The sequence below is a fragment of the Siphateles boraxobius genome, unplaced genomic scaffold (assembly GCF_051911475.1).
Source record: "Siphateles boraxobius isolate OS27281-9 unplaced genomic scaffold, OSU_SipBor_1 25, whole genome shotgun sequence".
NCBI lineage: Eukaryota > Metazoa > Chordata > Actinopteri > Cypriniformes > Leuciscidae > Siphateles > Siphateles boraxobius.
In genome coordinates this window covers 13234390-13255014 of record NW_027508866.1, presented here as the reverse complement: position 1 = coordinate 13255014, position 20625 = coordinate 13234390, and the positions used below count along the sequence as shown (strand labels likewise).

The window sequence follows — 20625 nt, the reverse complement described above, 5'->3', positions numbered from 1 at the left end:
GAGGTACAATTGGTTTATCTTACTTTCTTGCATTTCACTTCTATGTGTCTTTGTAAGTAATTGCTTCTGTTACCTCTCGCAATAAAACTGAAAGACTGCCATAGTAAAACCAATATTATATTTAAATTATATTGCATTCAAAACTACAATATATTTTTTTTATATAAACTTTTTTAAAAAAAGTTAAAATATTAAATAATAGGGATAAATTAATCGGATTAATCGCATATAAGGTATATACAATACACGCATATATACAAATTAAGATTATTCAAAGATGTAATTTTATATTATATATTAATCAAAAGTATTTATTATATTGTATTATATTACATTACATTATTATTGTTGTGGAAATCAAAAATTTAATAGCAATTACAGAAATTGTTTGCTCTAGGTTGCATTTTCCACACTTTCAAGCTCCAAACTTTAGGTTTAGACTGAGAACTTGCAAGCATTCAATCAAGTCAAATATTTGTGTTGTGTTGTGTTATGTTGTGTTGCATCAGGATCTTTGAGGTAGCCCTTATGCTCAGCAGAACCTTCTAGCAAAATCTCTCATCAAAGCTCATTGAAGAATGGTGGATTGATATCTGGACCCTTCCTCTCGCTCTAACCTTTCTTTTTTATCACTGTTTTTCTTTTTTCTCACTGTTCTCACAGTTCCAGCACCCCAGACCCCCGCGGCCCAGCAGTCTTCGTATCTACGAGGCCCATGTGGGCATCGGTTCGCCTGAGGAAAAGATTGCCTCGTACAAAAACTTCACCCGAGATGTGCTTCCTCGCATTAAGGATCTTGGTGAGTGATGAAATCTACAGAAACACTGCCAAAACACAAACGTCAAAATGATACAAGCCAAGTAGAGTGGAACACACCCCTCTCTGAGGGCCAACCGCTAACCCTGAGCTGGCGGGCCAGAAGAAATGGATCCTTTGGTCTTTAAAAAAAAAAAACTTACTGTTGATCAAAGAATTCATATGAACGAGTGAGGTTTTACAACAACCGATTTGAAAGAAGTACAGTTAGCTGACAAAACGAGCATGTTTAGATTCTGTTATATAGCATGGTTGTGTTTATCTTATTCTTTTTTTATCACTACACTAGCTGGCAGCAAAGGAATATAACTAAAAGCTGTTGGACAGTGTTACTTCAGAAACATGAGGGTCAGTGGCATGACCAGCAATAAAACTTATTCAACTTACAATTATTAAGTTATTATTATTATTTGTATTATTATTAAATTATTAATTAAAAATGCAATTCATGCATACAAAAACTTGAATACACCACTTATAATCATGTTTTTAATTTCTAAATATATATAACCGTCCTTATATTGTAATAAAGAACAAAAGCTTAAATTCTTATTAAAATCCTTATTAAAAGTAGTTTGTATATATATTATTATTATTATTATTATTATTATTATTATTATTATTATTATTATTATTGTTATTATTATTATTATGAAAAAATGCTTTACTACTCATTAATATATTTGAAAAAGTGTGTCCACCAAATCAAAGGCACATGATCCAACATGACTATAGCTCTGGACTATTGACCAAAACACATCTTAATATTTGGTGTAAACAGTGCCTATGTTAAGGTTAATAAGACTTCTAACATATGTAATAAGTTAACCATTTTATAACAAGGCAAGGTTATTTCAGGATGTAAAATGTCATGTGGTGCAACTTCCCAAAAGCATATTTATGAAATAATAATTTGTAAATAAAATGTAAAAACATTATTGAAAATGATGAACTGTACACTCACTTGTATTCTGAATGTATAAGAAAAATACTTGATTTTCTATTTGATTTAATTTTCTACTTCACAAGGGCTGCACAATATGTGGTTTTAGCATCCTTATTCCGATGTGTGCATCCACGATTGTCTCATCGCAAAATGTGCAATGTCAAGTATAGGGATTGTAGTGTCATGAAGTGAGATGAACGACGGGAAGCAATAGCAAGTAAACAGGATTTAATGATGATTTAAGCAGTACAGGCAGATGTGAAAAAGGTGACACAGGGACTTCGGTGGTTAGGATCCGTGATGAAGTGAAGAGGTGCGGTGACGGTGAGACAGCAGACGAAACCCAGCGACGATGACGAGGAACAGGAAACACAAGGCAGGAACTGGACACCGGAACACCAACACGAACGATATCAAACAACGATCTGACAAGGATGATAGAACAGCGGTAAGTATAAGTAGAGTGGTGAGATTGATTGCAGCTGGTGAAGTGAATGGAGATCAGCTGAAGTGGATCAGGTGATGTCATACACTCACGCCCACTACACACGTGCATTCATACCACAACATAAACACGAGACGAGAAGGAACAGAGAATGCGTCTACCGTGACAGTACCCCTCCTCCTAAGAACGCCTCCTGGCGTTCCCAGACTCCTTACCCTGTCGATTGTAATCATCGATGAGGGAGTGATCCAGTATGTCTCTAGCAGGGACCCAACTTCTCTCCTCCGGACCGTAACCCTCCCAGTCCTCCAAGTACTGAAATCCGCGTCCTCTCCGCCTAGAGTTCAGTATACGATTAACCGAATACGTGGTCTCCCCATCTACGAGTCGCGGTGGGGGAGGAACCGGGATTGGCGGATTAATATGAGAATGAAACAGCCTTAGCCTTAGTGCGCGCCCCCACCTGGAGTAGAGTCTCACGGGCTCTAGTCCAGGTGCGGTGACACCTCTGAACAAAGGCGTGAGCGGAGGGGACCGCGACCTTGGATTCCAGACTGGGAAAAATTGGTGGCTGGTAACCTACGCTACACTCAAACGGAGATAGGCCCGTAGCCGACACTGGCAACGTGTTGTGGGCGTACTCCACCATAGAGAGTTGTTGACTCCAAGAGGAAGGATTCTTGGAAACCAAACATCGCAACACTCTCTCCAAATCCTGGTTGGCTCTCTCGGTCTGACCATTGCTCTGGGGATGAAACCCTGAGGACAGACTAACAGTCGCCCCTAGTAATTTGCAAAACTCTCGCCAAAATTTGGACACGAACTGGGGTCCCCTGTCGGAAACCACGTCAATCGGAAGGCCATGTAAACGAAAAACGTGATCTACGACCGTAACCGCTGTCTCCTTAGCTGAGGGTAATTTGGGTAAGGGAACAAAATGGGCTGCCTTCGAGAATCGGTCCACTGCGGTCAAAACGACTGTGTTACCCTGAGAGGGCGGGAGGGCGGTGATAAAATCTAGCGTGATGTGGGACCAGGGTCTCGAGGGTCTCGACAGCGGCTGAAGTAACCCGTCTGGGGGTCGATTGGAAGTCTTACCAGTGGCACAAACCGAGCAAGCCAAGACAAAATCATGAATGTCGCGAGCCATAAGTGGCCACCAGAATCGTTGCTTGACTAAAAAACTAGTGCGATTAACTCCTGGATGGCAAGCCACGTTGGAGTTATGACCCCACTGGATAACGTCGGACCGTAATCCCTCCGGCACAATCAAGCGATTCGGTGGACAACCGGACGGAGGCGTTACCCCTTCTAAGGGCTTCTTGACCCTCGATTCGACCTCCCATGTGAGTGTGGAAACGAATAAAGTTTCGGGCAATATGCACTTGGGAGTAGACGGGCGTTCGGAAAAATCAAATATGCGGGATAATGAATCGGGTTTGATGTTCTTGGAACCCGGACGGTATGAAAGAGAAAAATCGAAACGACCGAAAAACAATGCCCACCGAGCCTGCCTGGAGTTCAATCTTTTGGCGGTTCTGATGTATTCTAGGTTCTTGTGACCGTCCAGACAATAAAAGGTACCCCCGACCCTTCTAACCAGTGGCACCATTCCTCCAACGCTAACTTAACTGCCAACAACTCTCTGTTACCAATGTCGTAATTGCGTTCGGCTGGAGATAAACGATGAGACAAAAACGTGCAGGGATGCATCTTGTCGTCTGTGGAAGAGCGTTGGGACAATACTGCGCCTACTCCCACCTCTGATGCGTCGACCTCCACCACGAACTGACGTGATGAATTAGGGGCGACAAGGATGGGGGCTGAAACAAAGCGGCCTTTCAGTTTGGAGAACACAGCTTCGGCTGTGTCTGACCACCTGAACGTTGTTCTGGGGGAGGTCAAGGCAGTCAGAGGTGCGACTAGTTGGCTGAAATTTTGAATAAAACGCCGGTAGGAATTGGCGAATCCCAGAAACCTCTGCAGGGCCTTGCGGGAATCTGGGCTTGGCCAATCTACCACAGCCTTGATTTTCTCAGGGTCCATCCGCACTCCCTCAGACGAGACGATGTACCCTAGAAAAGGGACCGACTGTGCATGAAAATCGCATTTCTCCGCCTTGACAAAAAGCCCATTTTCTAGCAACCTCTGAAGCACTCGTCTGACGTGTTGCACGTGTTCCTGGAGAGAAGAAGAAAAAATCAATATGTCATCCAGGTAGACATATATGAACTGATCGATCATATCTCGCAACACGTCATTGACCAGTGCCTGGAAAACTGCCGGGGAGTTGGACAGCCCGAAAGGCATGACCAAATATTCAAAGTGCCCCCTGGGGGTGTTAAACGCAGTTTTCCATTCATCCCCCTCCCTAATGCGAACCAAATGATAAGCGTTACGTAAATCCGTACATCTTTGTGAAGATGGATGCTCCCTGCAATCTCTCGAAGGCTGAAGACATCAACGGCAAAGGATAAGTATTCTTTACCGTGATGTTATTCAGCCCTCGGTAATCAATGCAAGGTCGCAGAGAACCATCCTTCTTCCCCACAAAAAAGAATCCCGCCCCTGCTGGAGAAGAGGAAGGGCGAATGAACTTGGTTGCTAGAGAATCAGAAATATATTTCTCCATAGCCTTCCTTTCTGGAATAGAAAGTGAATATAACTTGCCTTTCGGCGGAGACTTACCTGGCAATAAGTCTATAGCACAGTCATAGGGACGATGCGGAGGGAGAGAAGCAGCACGAGACTTACTGAACACCTCCTTCAGGTCCAGGTACTCCGCAGGCACGTTAGACAAATCCCCTGCTTCCTCCTGAAACACAGAAACAGGCACAGACGAACAGGCAGACACGAGACAAGACTTATGACATTCCTTGCTCCACTCCAGTACTGATCTATGGTGCCAGTCCACACGGGGGTTGTGACGGATGAGCCAGGGATGTCCGAGTACGACGGGTGCAAGAGGTGAGTCCATGATGTAGAATGAAATAGTCTCAGAATGATTGCCGGAAGTGGTGAGGGTAATGTCTTCAGTGCAAAGGGAAATGGTGGGGAGTTCTTGTCCGTTGAGTGCGTGAACTGCAATTCTGTGAGTGAGGGGTCTGAGGGGAATCTGAATCTTCTGTGCAAAAGTGTGGTCCATAAAATTACCTTCAGCCCCAGAGTCCAGAAGTGCATGGCAGCCGTGCTGTTGGACTGACCACCTAAGTCTTACCGGAAGGAGTGTGGAGGTAGATGTAATCGATGATGAGGTCTTCCTAGCGGAGATCCCACCCGATAGTAGCCTCAATCTTACTATAGGGCTTGGCCTTTTACCGGGCAGTTGTATGCGTAATGTCCCGCTCCTCCACAATACAGGCAAAGGCCCTGGGATCTCCGCCTCTCCCTCTCCTCCCGGGAAAGCCGAGCTCGACCCACCTGCATGGGCTCGGGATCGTAGACGGGGCTGACCACGTCCCTGCCGCTGGATCGTGGAGGGTCGGCCCCTGCGAAGGTACGGGTGGACGGGACTCGGCGCTCGACCCTAGACAGTCGAGCGTCCACCCGCAGAGCCAAGTCGACCAACCCGTTGAGAGTGGTGGGTAGATCCAGGGCGTAGATCTCCCTCTGGACGTGGTCAGCCAGCCCATGCAGGAACATATCCCACTGCGCCTCCTCGTTCCAGCCACACTCCGCCGCCAGGGTCCGAAACTCTATTGAATAGTCGGAGACCGATCTCTCTTCCTGCTGCAGCTCCACCAGTCTTCTGGCTGCCTCTCTTCCCGAGACAGCCCTGTCGAATACATTCCTCATCTCGGCGGCGAGGGTCTGGAACGAGGCGCAGCATGGGTGTTGATTCTCCCACACCGCCGTTCCCCAAAGCGCCGCCTTCCCAGTCAGTAAGGTGAGGATGAACGCCACTTTTGCCTGTTCCGTGTCGAACGTGCGAGGCTGCAAAGCGAAATGCATTGTGCAACTGGTCAAAAACGCTCTGCAGAAGGCTGGCTCACCGGCATAATGTTCTGGAACCGGAAGACGGGGCTCTGACTGGGAGGGTCGCTCTGGTGGTGTGGGAGGAACGGCCGGTGTGTGCGGCGCAGTGGGACCCTGTAGGCGTTGGATCTGCTGGGTGAGCTCGGACACCTGCGTCACCAAAGCCTGTACTGCGCGGCCCGTGTCGCCGATCTCTCTCTGGTGAGAATCCATTCTCCTGATGCTATGAATATAAACTGAATAAACTGCTCCATTGATCTCTGCGTGGCACTCGCTGCTTCCCTTTCCTGGTCAGATCGTTCTGTCATGAAGTGAGATGAACGACGGGAAGCAATAGCAAGTAAACAGGATTTAATGATGATTTAAGCAGTACAGGCAGATGTGAAAAAGGTGACACAGGGACTTCGGTGGTCAGGATCCGTGATGAAGTGAAGAGGTGCGGTGACGGTGAGACAGCAGACGAAACCCAGCGACGAAGACGAGGAACAGGAAACACAAGGCAGGAACTGGACACCGGAACACCAACACGAACGACATCAAACAACGATCTGACAAGGATGATAGAACAGCGGTAAGTATAAGTAGAGTGGTGAGATTGATTGCAGCTGGTGAAGTGAATGGAGATCAGCTGAAGTGGATCAGGTGATGTCATACACTCACGCCCACTACACACGTGCATTCATACCACAACATAAACACGAGACGAGAAGGAACAGAGAATGCGTCTACCGTGACATGTAGTTGATCGGATCAGGTCTCTTTCTCTTCCTTTGAGCTTGAACAGACACGTGCATGCAAAATTAAGTCAAAATACCTGTCTCAGCGAGTATCATCGTAAACACAGTCGGTTATGTGTTGCAAACAATTGAAAACGGATGCGAATCATTATATTGGATCCGGGCATGTGTCTTAAAGTGACAGCAGCCTAATATACCCACAGCTGTTTGTCACCACCAATGTTAATCAAACAACTAAAGAGAAAGAGAAACTCACTCTTGAGGCTTTAACAAAGACAAATTGTGTTAATTAAAGCTGCAGTCCGTAGTTTTTCCTCTTTGTCGCCATCTCTGTTCGAAATCTGCAATTGCAGTTATTCGCGGAATTATCAACTTCACGTGGGTTGTCGTTATCACAGATTCTACTTTTTGGAAGTATGACCAACATAAGAATTTTCACCAGAAAATGTCATCTGAACAAGTAAGTAACATTCACTTTTGTTCTGATCAACTAAGGGGAAAAAAGCAATGTAGTAAATCGCGCTGATTAAATCTAATGATCGCTTATAATATTACGTGAAACCGTGCATATTATACTTAGTTCTCAAATTGTTAATGTTAACAACATCAGCATTGCGTAAATACATTTAATGCTAGAAAAATGTTCTTGCTCAAACAAATATTTTGGATAATTTTAACCCAAAAAAGTTACGGAATGCAGTTTTAAGTTAAATATATTTAATGTATACAGTGAAGACTATGCAGTGTTATTTTACATTTGTTTATTCAATGTCTGTACCTGAATACAGTTAAATTAACCTGAAAAATGTAAAGCACTACTTATTTAATTTTTGTATCTTTGTATTTATCTATAATTGTAATTTGTTTATTATTTTCTATGCAGATGCAGCATCCCACAAAACTACCCCAATCTCCATAGAATGATTAATTCTTTACAAATAGAGCTATTCAAATCATCTGGTGAAATAGTTTTTTGATATCGCAATATATAACCTAAAAACGAAATATCGCAATGTCAGTTTTTTTCCAATATCGTGCAGCCCTAAATGCCATGTGCTACAGCCATCATTCAGTTTTATCTTTTCTTGTAAATGGTTTTAAAATCAAATGAAACCAACTTGAATACAGATAATTTATTTCTAAGAACTTGGCACATGCATTTTAAACTAAACATTTTTTTTTTAAATTATGGATACTCATTTCATTGCGCCATACATTTACACACCATTTTGATCTCATATTTTGTCAAATTTGTTTTACGATTACTCTGCCTTCCTTGCATCCTTTAAGAAAACCTAAAGAGTGCAGTGCTAAGAAAATAGCTTAAGATGCAACCAATATGACCGTGCATATAGTATATAGCGACACAAATGTAGCAAAAGAGTACGTACGACAAGCAGTTCCACATGGAATATCATGGTAACTGTCGCAAGCGGAACTGTTAAGTTTAGTTAGCAGATGTGAGAACAGCTGCCGCCTCGAGTGACTCCATCACTGCACAGAGAGCCGTTTCCCATGATTGTTTCCTTACAGAGCTTTCGACATGGAAGCCTGAGAGGAAGCAACCCTACAATTACTTTGTCAGAAGGTTCCAAGTGAGTTTTTTTTGTTTAGCTGTGGGGATTACAGAAGGTACCTTAAACATTAGTGTTCATTGCATTGGTCTGATCCATAAAACATTACCTTCTGTTATTTGTTTTCTCGAGGGCTGAAGCGTTAACCTTTGCCAGGAGCAAATCTGTTTGTAAACAGAGAGTTAGTTAGCGTAAAATTATTTTTCACGCCTTAAATGGGTGTTAAAATAGTGAGTCATTGTGCAGCCTTTGACTGCTCTCTCTCATGATCGGCGCTCTCCCCAGGGTTCTGTGCCTCAGTTAATGTGCTCCTCAACCCTCCAAAAGGCAACAAAAGCAAAGCTGCACTTTGGCTCCTAATGGAAGAGAAGTTTGGCACTAGTTTTAGAATTGATGGTGCCCTTATTTCACCCTTAAAATCTTTCATGTCTTATTTTTCCCCTTCAAAATGAATATATTGAAGGAATGGTTCTAGTTGTAAATGAATACATTTTGAAATGGACTTCTGATATAAAAGTTTAATGTCACAAGCACAATAATCATAATCCTTTAAAATCTGAATTTGAGAATCTATTCCTCTAATAAAATGACAGAGAATCTATAAAGAAATGCACTGAAAGGAAAATTTCTATTTGAAAAAAAAGAAGGTTGCTATATTATTATAGATTAAGTATGGCCTGCCCTTGAGATATCAGGATTTTTTTTTTTTTTTTTTTTTTTTGTGTACTGCATGATAAAATGTTGCTTGACAGGTCTGAAGTTTGAATCCATTGATAACAGATTATGTGACGGAGGAGGATTGAGTCAGACGAGCAGGGCACAAAGCATCCTTTTGTTCTGAGATTTTAATCAACATTCACATGAAAAAGTGCAGCGAAAAAGTTGATTGACAAACAAAAGGAGCTAAACACAAAAATCACAGATGCAGAAGGCAGCAAGTCTAACTTAAGTACCACTATACTGGGAGAGAGAAAACCATGGTTAGTCTCTCAGATGACTGAGGTACAGTCATAACCACTGCAAGATACACAATTGACAACACATCTCTTTCCCAAAAATTGTGTTCATTATGATTACTTGTATTTTTAAATTAATAGATCACACTATGTAAATGTATATTTTGTGTCAACTATATTAATACTCTACTCTTCAAAAGTCTGGGGTTGGTACAATTTTATTTTATGTTTTTCATGCTCACCAAAGCCCCTCATGCTCACCCAGGCTACATTTATTTGATCATAAATACAGTAAAACAGTAATATTATAAAATATTGTTACAATTTCAAATATCTGTTTTCTATTTTTATATATTCTAAAATTGTATTGGTTCCTGTGATGGCAATGCATAATTTTCAGCAGTATTACTCCAGTCTTCAGTGTCACATGATCCTTCAGAAATCATATGTTGATTTGCTGTTCAATTTTTTTTTTTCATTATTATCAACGTTGAAAACAGTTGTGCTGCTAAATATTTTTGTGGAAATTGTAATGTATATTTTTTCAGGGTTCTTTGATGAATAGAAAGTTCAAAAGAACCGCATTTATTTGAAATAGAAATCTTTTGTAACCCTAAAAGTCTTTACTCCTGGTCAATTTAACATGTTCTTGCAGAATAAAAGCATTAATTTCTTAAAAAACAATATGTAGGCTGCCAACCTCAAAACATACATCATGAAATATTAAATATTATATTATATTTTGGTGATGCACTCAAGTTTCAAACACTGTGGAAATGTTCAGTTAGAAGATCACAGACGGCGCTCAAAGCACCTGCATAGGATTTAAATCTATTTACATGATTCTCAGCTATGACGAATGCTTTAGTCATACTTATTACTCCTCCTCTAACAAGTTGAAGTTTCCCTGGACTCATAGCAGTGTGATTTGATGTTATTGGATCCTGGAAATTGTCCTTGCGGTATTGTTTTCATAAAACGACTTCTAAAAATGTCAAAAGAATAACTTTTCTATTACCTATTGTCTTTAGTTTTCTGTGTACGACTAATTGCACTATAGTCAACACACATTTATGAGGAATGACAGAACAACAACTCATTAGTTTTCCACTGATTTGGTTGTTACTGGTTGTAGTTTACAGGAGCTTCTCAGCAGTGATTCTGAGCTCCAGGAATCTGGGATGGAGAGACAGACTGGGAATCAGATCCTTAAGGAGAACTCTACCTGAAACCACTGGAAGTTTAAAACTTCTTTGAAGTTCTTTATCAAAATCTAGCGATTATAATTTTTATTACAAGCTTATTATTCACAGAAAGTGTAACACTGTTCTCATATTTTTTTCATGAAAAATATCAGCTTAATTGTAATTTATCATGCTGTCATTTTGCCATTAAAGATTTGGATTATGCTGAAGGTGACATTTAAACCTATGCTTTGGTTTCACTAATTTTTAATTATGTTTTAATTCACTTACATTTTCCAGGACATCACAGCACTTAAAATCAATTCATATTGTTAAGATAACAACTTAGGTTTACACTGAATTAAAATGTTTTTTCTTTTCTTTTCTCTACTTTTTCCCCTGTGTTTTCATCTCAGGATACAACTGTGTCCAGCTCATGGCGATCATGGAACATGCCTACTATGCAAGTTTTGGCTATCAGGTCACTAACTTCTTTGCAGCTTCCAGGTACGTTTACATTTATACATTAGGCAGACACTTTTATCCAAAGTGAGTTACATTGCAGTCAAGGTATATATATATTTTTTCGGGTCATGCATTTCCTGGATATCAAACCCATGCATGAAATTGGGGTTGCTAGTAAGATTGCTGAAATGTTTGAGCTACAGGATTATTCCAGAACCAGAATGTTTTTTTTTTTTTTTATATAGTCATCTGTGCTGAAAATGTTAAGTAGTTTGGATGTATATCCTTAAGTATACTTGAAATATAGTGCATTTATTATGTTTCTGCCAAATGGTCTGGTAACTAAAAGGTTGTATGTTCAAATCCACCGTTATCTAAACAATGCATTATTTGTGTTAAGGTGCTACTAAAATTGTTTAGGTCACGAGTAAAGACCACCATACCAAAGCATGTGTTTAAAAAAAAAATGTGTACTGTCACCATATAGCACGCATCTTAACTGATGGTTCATTGATTTGTTCTGACCTATGCTATGGATAATATCATAAATAGGCTTGTCAACTCTTCAAAAGGAGGAGAAATATCGTTTGTCGTCGACACTAATAGTCGTAAATGGGTGCAAATTCTTCTGTCACTTGATGCCAGAACATGATCAAAATGATGCAAGGTAGAATAACTGTACAGGATACATTTACAATTCCCTCTTGAAGCTGTCGGACGACTAATAGCCTCAAAGTTGCTGGGGCAGTTATGGATTGTATTTTTAAGAATGAAGGTTAACACATACGTCCCGAAGGAAATTGTTTTCACCTCGGGACTTCAGATCTGGTTGTTCCGGATGTGCCAAGAACATGCACTTCTCCTTCACCAAAATACATTAGCATGCTCTGCCCTGGTCACATTTTATTTATTAATGTTATATCTACAAGGCCTGGGAGACTGAGCATGTGACAGTATCTAAATACTTTTCATTTTCCTTTAGAGCTCAGGTTTTGGTGGCGTTGTCTCTCAGCCTGTGCAGCAGTAATTTCAGTCTTTAAATCAGGATGAGGTCCTTTGTCAAGGGCAGTAATCTTACTGTAAACACATTTGCCGCTAATCCCCAAATAGAAGAAAGCCCTTATAAATAACAATAGTAAAAAACAGAATTGGTTCTCCAAAATAAATAAACTCTCATGAAAGAAAATTGCATCTTTGAATGTGGGGAGTGAGCAACTCCCTCAACCTAATAAGATATGACAGAGTCATTGGGAATCTTTATTTGGCTTTGGCTGGCTGAGGCAGCCGGCACTGGTGGACCAGTCCAGATAAAGTGCAATGTATACAGAGTAATTTCACTCATGATTGATCACTCATGCACATTTAAGACCTATTCCTCTTTCTGCTGGGTGGAGAGAGCGGGCGAGGGAGGTGACTCGGAATATCATTAGCTCTCTTCTCACTTTACTTGTTCTTTGCCCTGATATCTTTTAACCCAATGGAGTAGATATAGAGCTGGACATGCTGGGAGTTTAGAGTGAGAATTTGTTTTGTGACTTTACCCTTGGATCCGAATCCACACACTTTTTATCTTGTAGATTTACTTTATTTAGCTGTGAATTGGTTAGCTTTAGCAGTAGCCCCAGAAGATGCCGACATTGAAACATATGTTTTTTTTAATTAAAGTTATCACGAGGATTGTAATGTTTAAAGCAGATGTCTTAACAAATGTCAGTAGACCAGGAAGTTTTTAGAACGAGCCGTTCATTCATAAATACGCAAAATCGCTGTGAAAATACAGACTGGAAGACAAAAGACAACAAGCGCAGCGCTGAAAAGGGGCGGGGCTACATAAGATCTATATATGAAACTAACCTTAGTAAAGGTACTACCAGGGCTTATTGCCATTGAGCCGAATGGGAACACTAATGATTGCTCTCTAAACCCCTGGCCTTTGCCACCTTAATTCTTGAAAATGGAAATGGAATGATTCTGGTTTTGATTTGATTCCTCTTAACAGCAATGTATGACCATGTGGAGGGGTAATTGCTGGCATGTTAGCAAAAGCGAGAGAGCTGTATATATTACATTTAGATAAAGTACCTCACACCTGCATACAGATCTACATTTTGAAGTAATCATTCCTCATAGTAAGTTTTTCTGAATTGCTAAAGTACATTTCTCAAAACCATCACCCACTTTCTCAAAACCTTAAATACAAACCAAATCTTCAAAGTATTTTCAGAGAACATCTGAATCTTCTGGTAGAATCAAACAATTGCGTCAAAACTATTGTATCTGTCCTCAAAATCAAATAATGCTTTCAGATCATGTACACAGCCAGGCAAAATATGAGCACTACAAATCATTAGATTCTACATCAAAAAATTGAGAACACAGCATCCAAAGCATGCAATTACAGGCTAAAAGTATATTGTAAACACAGTAAACAAATTTTGCAATTACATTAAAAAGTATAGTAATCTTAATTTACAGAAGTAAGTTGAATAAATTGATTACTGTATGCACTGCAAGTTTTGAATATTGTATGGTATTGAATGTCTGTATATTCAACACTTGCATACTGTAAAAATACAGTAGCCCAAATGCAAAAGCCCAGTCAAAGAAAACTCTAAATAAAAAGCATGATACAGTCACTCAAAAAAGTTGTGCAACTACAAAATAAAGGTCAAGGAGAGATTCATTCTGCCTCAGCATCATTTCCTCATGTTGGGTCCGGTCCACATCACAGGCTTTCGTGGCGACCCAGCAATTGTGACAACTGTCCCGAGTGCCCATTGGGATAGTCCTTAATGCTGAAATGCATCTCCTCTCCAGTTATATTATTTCTAAGATTTGCCATCCAAGTTGAATGCCATAGCATGTGGATAGTATAATTTTATAATTAGCTGCTAATTATGTTTTCAGTTGATCTTTTTATTTCAAGCAACGTATAGTTGCATGGACAGTCCTGGGGAGTAAACTAGATACTTAACTACTCGGGTAAACTGAGTGTTTTGCTCAAGGACATGATTTTGATAATTCTGGTTTGACCCATATGAGCTTTTAACCTTTTGCTTACCATATAAGCTATTTATCAACTAGCTTACACCGCCTCATAACATCAACCTATCAAACATCTAACCAATTCACTCTACAAACCACGCATTATATTGTCCTTTCCTACAGCCGCTTTGGCATTCCTGATGATCTGAAGCATCTGGTTGATACCGCACACTCCATGGGCATCACGGTTCTCCTGGACGTGGTCCACAGTCACGCCTCCAGCAACACAGAAGATGGGCTGAACTACTTTGACGGGACCGACTCCTGCTTCTTTCACGGAGGCTCCAGAGGGAACCACTCACTCTGGGGCAGTCGACTCTTCAATTACTCCAGGTGAACCAATGCTAAGAAATATGCATGCTGAATATATTCTGCTCACATTCCCAAGTCTTCTCCTGTTCAGTTAGTATCAAACAGCCCTTGAGTTTTCCAGAAGCATTCACATGTAATGAAACAAATGGATCTTAATGGCATCTTTAGACGTATAAGAGGAACTCTGGTGTTTCCTTGTACCATCACAGCCGTTGACTTATGACCTTCCGTTGATTATTAAGCAAGTGTGGCACGCCTCACATGCGGTACACGGTTTGCAGAAGCTCTTTTTGGTAATTCTACAATCTGTGTCTCCTCTCACAATAAGAACCTTAAGAAATTTCTCCCCGTCCCCCATCCCTCGTCTTTCTTCTCCCCTCTCCTCATCTCAGAGATGACAGGCTTTCTTTACGCCACCTCTCAGCGCTGATCCATTAGAGGTCTCAGTGCTGCCCTCCGTTGCCATCTTCTGTAATGGGATTTCACATCATTGTTGTTTGAATCTGAAGAGTCATGCCTCACCCACCAAAATGATAGTCCTGTCTGGCAGTTACCTCTGCGAATGAACATTGATTTTTGGTCATATCTTGGTTATTGATTCTGGCCGTATGCCTTTTGTTCCCTTTGCTTCTCTGTTTTTCGCCTCTGGGTGTATTCTAATGTTTTTACATAGCTTGGTATGGGATGGAATATCAGTTCTACCAAAATGAAATAGATACTGGTCATTGTTCAAGTTGAGCACATTGCTCTTTATCATGACTGAAAGAATGTTTAATGGTATTTGAGAGACAGAATATTTCAGGATATTGTAAGGCAAAGTTACTTTGATACTGTAGATTGTAAAGGTACAAACGATTCATAATTCAAATTAATACAATCAAGCTACTATGTTTAAATTACAATTTATGTTGTACTCATATTTTAATAATATACATTTTATGAATATATTCTATATATTTATTTATATTATTTTAGATGTATCTGCTACAAAAGCCTTATAGTGAGGATCTCAATTAGAGGGACAGCATTTTAACAGATCAATTAACTATAAATTGCACTATATAAGGAAGAACTTAAATTATGTAAGATTATGCATTATTATGCAAATTATGCATTAGATGACGTTTGCACAACTTGTAGGCAAAGAACCGCCCAGTTTTTAATATTTTTAATTTTAGCTTTAGTTTACAACAACACTGAGCTTAAGCTACTGATTTAAAATCAAGTCAAGTTCTACATTTCAATTGAAAAATATTTTAGTTGAATAATTAATTTTGTGTTTAGTCTTTGACTTCTTTGTTATATGGTTTCCCAAATGTTTTTATGTATGTAATCCTACCTATTTATTATTATTTATTTTTTTACTTCCAATAACATAATTTTTCCTGTGTAATTTCTTGCTAGTACTCTCAGCCATCAAATACTAAGCCTGGGATTTATTATTGTGCTCAAGGAGAGAAAATATCATGAAACCTTGGAAACTGCATGCCACAAAGCATAAAGAAAAGGCATAGGGCCTATAATAAAAGAACAAGAGCGTTAAAACTGCTCATCTCTCATTCTCACAGTACTGTTGAATTAAACTTGAAATAACACAGATGGTTTTCAAATCATCTAATGCCATTATACTCTGAAACTTAAGTATATATTATATATAATTATATATATAAGTATATATAATATAATAACAATGTGCAGACTATTTATTCAGATAAACTAATCAATGGTTTCTTGGCATTTCTTGAAAGAAACTCAAAAACAACAGCCTGTCTATTCTAATCCTGCTTTTAATTAACTTGTATCACAGCTAATTTTGACTTTCTTCATTTATCCAGTTTAATTATTCTGTTGAAAAGGCAAAGTGTTTTTGAACGTTTCAATTTAATTTGATGATATTTGACTTATTTTCGTAGCTTACCTCGCAACTTGATCTGAGTGTGCGTGTTTGTTTATAGATATATTCAGGACCATTTAGTGATGGAATAAAAGGACAATAGATGGTACAGTTTCAAAGCTTGATATTATGAATAATTTATTTATTTATTCTGTTTTATTTGTTAATCTGTTATTTTGTGGACTGTTGTTTGAAGGCTTTGATGTTGTTGTTGTTGTTGTTGTTTTTTTCTTTCAATGTTTGTTCAGACCCAATTATATTTGATACTGATGAAGGATTGGTAGAGTGGCAGTAATATATTGATTCTTCTTTAAAGTCTTTCATCTGTGGCCTGCTGCAATTGTTGGCGTCTCTGTGGTGTAAATGAGCCTGTCTCCTCCTCCTCTTACCTCTGTCAATTCTCTCTAACAATCTCCTCTCTCTGTTTCCTTTGCATCTCTTCATCATGCATAAATTCCGAGTGCTTGAGAATGAAGTGTCTAATGCTTCTGCAAAAGTTGTTTTGTTTTGTTTTGTTTTGAAGTGCTGAGCATTGTTCTCCCCGGGTGTTTGCGTCTTTTGAAGGTGATTGTAAATGATAACTGTGTCGACTCCATCTACTTCGACTATCCTTGTGGATTTGACACGGCCCATCGGAAATAGCCCGAAGGATGACCCTCTCACCCTCATTTCCATGAAAATCCAATCAGAAGATGCATGCCTCACTTCTGTGGGTCCGTAAACGGCCGTGACGTCCCCTGATCTGATACACTCTGTGTCCGAAACCAAACGCAAAATGTTTTGTATGAAGGTTTTTATTAAAGAAAGTTTCCATACGCAGGCATCCAAAGCATGCCATGTCCAAAAATCTAGAACAAATTCCAGTGAGCTTTAGACTTGATAAATATATTCAACTTTGTATTGGTTTTAGCAGAAATCATAAAATATTAATAATAATAATCATCAGCATTTTAGTATCATTTACTATTTTAGTATATATTTATATTTTAAGTTTGTTTTTTAATTTTGTATTTTCAGATTTAGTTTTATTAATTTTGTTATAGCTTTTGTCGTTGTGATTTAGTTTTTGTTTTTAAATATATTTAGCTTTAATTTGTTTTAATTTCAGTTTTAGTCATTTTAGTACTTCATCTAGTACTTAATATATTCTTTCAACTGTAGCATTAGATTAAATTTTTTCAACAACTTTTGGTGCAAAAGTGGATGTCGACCATTTACTGGAAAAGTAATACTGCTATTTTACTGGCTTCATGTGTGAAAGTGGATTTGGTAAACTGACTAGTAATTATTTATGTTTTATGTTGTTGTTTTTTTTGTTTTTTTTTTTTTGTTTTTTTTTTGCAGAACATGGTCTTTGCAGAAATGTGGCAAATCTGGCAATGTGATGCAAACTCAACTTTTTACCAAATTCTTGGTAAAAGTACAATGTGTTCCCTTCTACTCTTGAAACAACACCATTGTATCCCTATAAAAGACATGAAAAGATGTTAAAAACAAAGCCTGAAGACTGAAAGAGTAAACCTTCTCTTCTGCAACAGATGCTGTAATACGCACTTGTTTATTTCATCTCAGCCGACAGCTTTGTTAGTACTGGCTGGCCGTCAGTGTGTGTAAGCAGCTGTCCTGCAGTAGACTTCACTCTGTAATTAACACTGTGTCTGGAGTTGTTTGCAGTCTAATTACATGTTTGATGAGTTCTGTTTTTATCCATTGACACCCTTCATGATGGCCGTAAAGATGGTATCTGTGTCTTTTGCAGTCAGTCAAAACAGCCTTGAGTCAGACCGCGCGGAACAGTGACTGAAGGAATTGTTTTTTTATCTAAGTGAATTAGTCGTATCCTTTGAATTTAGTGTGTTTCATCCCATGAAAATTAAAAAGGGATAAACCTTTTCAATCCTTTCATGCGTAGGCAGCAGGCAGTCGTCATTAGGTAGGTGCAAGCGATGCCTTTCTGAATTTGAAACACAAGTACAGAGAACTGAAAAAATCAAACATCTTAAGACAAAGCTAACAGAGCCAAACGAAACGCAACGTATGACAGCGCAGCTAATATCTAAGTGCCATAGACAGCTCGCACATAGCCATTTTGCGTCGCTTGTGTGTGTGCGCAAACGCTCAAATAGAAATAGAGCTCATTAGGTTTGATATACAAAAGGTTTGGCTGTTGCATTTCTTTTTTTATTTAATTTTTAAGATCAGAAAGAATGCCGCAGGGCACACTGGCGAAAAGTCTTGTATTGATGAAATTTTAATAGCCTTAATCTAATGGAGCACCCATGCTAATCTTGGAGTAGACACTTGAACAACTAACTTTTTAAGGAAATTAAAAATGTAAATTCCTTTTAAAATGAGGTATAGATGAGCTCATAAATAAATAAATGCAGTCAAAACTAAATGCTAAACATTAAACTTTAAACGTGAATTAGAGCTCACAGTTTCAAACAAAACACTGACTTGTGAGGGCGTTGAATTTCAATTTCAACCGAATGAAGGTTATTCCTAAAACACTTGTTCTTCAATATGTAAGGATTATGGTTTAGTTGTTTCTTTGTTCTTGTGTTCTCTCTCTCTGTCTCCTTGGCTGCTTTTGTTGATAATTGTGTTGATGGTTACTCATTATTGCCACCTGTCTCATATTAAGTTTCTTTTGTTTGCCCTGTGTATTTAAGCCCAATGTTTCAATTGCTCCTTGTTGGTTCTTTTTGACACCAAGTCTGGTTTTCATTACTTACAGTACTGTGCATAGTTTTTCAGGTAGATTTGTAACTAGGTCTTCAAGTGTCTTGTAGACATTGCCACAGTTCTTCTGGATTTAGTCTGTCTCAGTTTTTTCTATTTCTTCATGTAATCTCAGATGGACTTGATGGTGAGATCAGATCTCCTTGTGGAGCATATGTTGTCAGACTCCTTGTGCTTACAAAAATCTCACTGGATTATTACAATTTATTGCAAAAGGAATGTTCGGAAATGTAAACAGATATTTCCTACTGACAGCAAAATATATATATATATATATATATAACTGGCTTAAAACCATTTTTAATGAAAATACTAACATGCCTAAGACTTTTGCACAGTATTGTATATTTGCTCCTGTGATCTCCTGCGTGTTTTGTTCAGTTGAATAAAGATTTATATTCTCAGAATTCTCCCTGCTTCATCGTCGTGCATGCTAGAAGCCATATACATATCTCTAAGGTTATTTTATCACTTCACTGTTGAATACTTCATTCTAATGGCCTGACAGATGTTCTAAGGTGTTTTTTTTTATCGTGGCCACTGTACCACCTCAAGGTGTGCATTCATTTTCAATAATTCAGTGGTCCGTGGCCAATTATTCCTTACATATTTTCCCACATATTTTTTTTACATATTTTTCCCCATCTTATTACAGGCCTAAAACACAAATGTAAATCCACAACTGTAGCATGGGGGACAACAAGCTAGTTTTAGAAATGTCTACTTTGTGATTTGAGATTATACTTTGTCCATGCATCTTTAACTACAGTGTATACAGCAATCATTGTTGTTTATTTATTTGTTTATTTTTAACTGTAGTATTCAATCTATTCTATATGACTATATAAACCACGGTTGCCCAATCCTGTTTCTGGAGATACCTCTCAGAGCTCCTACCCTGATCAAACACAACTAAAGCAGCTAATTAAGATCTTCAGGAACACTTGCTAATTTCGGACAAGGTTGGATCTTAATTCTGCCGGTAGATGGATCTCCAGGAACAGGATTGGGCACCCCTGATATAAACTATTCAACTGGCTCCCAATGAAAAACATCACCTGGCTAGTGGCCAGTGAACCCCTGGTTTCAGACATAATCAAGTGCACAATCTGGACTAAAGGCCCGGGTATACTTCATTTTCTGTGTTCCGCTCTGTCTCAGACAGCTTTCAAAGTATAGTCAACCATGGATGAGAGTGGATGGATGAGTTTGACACATGCACAGTACATTTGTTTTCTATACTCTCTGCAAGACGTCAGAGGGCAGCACCAAGTAGTGTCATTTATAGGCCATTTGCTTGGAAGGATAGATTTCATGCAACGTTTAGAAGAAGCAAAACAGAAACGATGGAGAATGATATGCTTATTTGTTTACAGTTCTTGGAACAGCGTCTTCCCGTATTATTCTTCGATTACTGCACAATATGTACATCACAACTGCATATTACCACCTATTGGATTCTTCTGTCTCAACATTCACCTTGTGCATGCTGTACGCGCACCATCTGCATGGACACAAAAATTGGGCTGCACAC

At 39.1% G+C, this 20625-nt stretch overlaps 1 protein-coding gene across 1 annotated transcript in view; it reads left to right on the top strand.

Moving 5' to 3' along the window:
* Positions 1–20625, top strand: part of gbe1a (glucan (1,4-alpha-), branching enzyme 1a) — a 159126-nt gene that overhangs the window by 42648 nt on the left and 95853 nt on the right. Inside the window, exons 5-7 of the mRNA XM_077242774.1 lie at positions 664–799; positions 11050–11140; positions 14267–14476. Coding sequence (XP_077098889.1) covers positions 664–799; positions 11050–11140; positions 14267–14476 — 437 coding nt within the window. The remainder of the gene's footprint in view (positions 1–663; positions 800–11049; positions 11141–14266; positions 14477–20625) is intronic.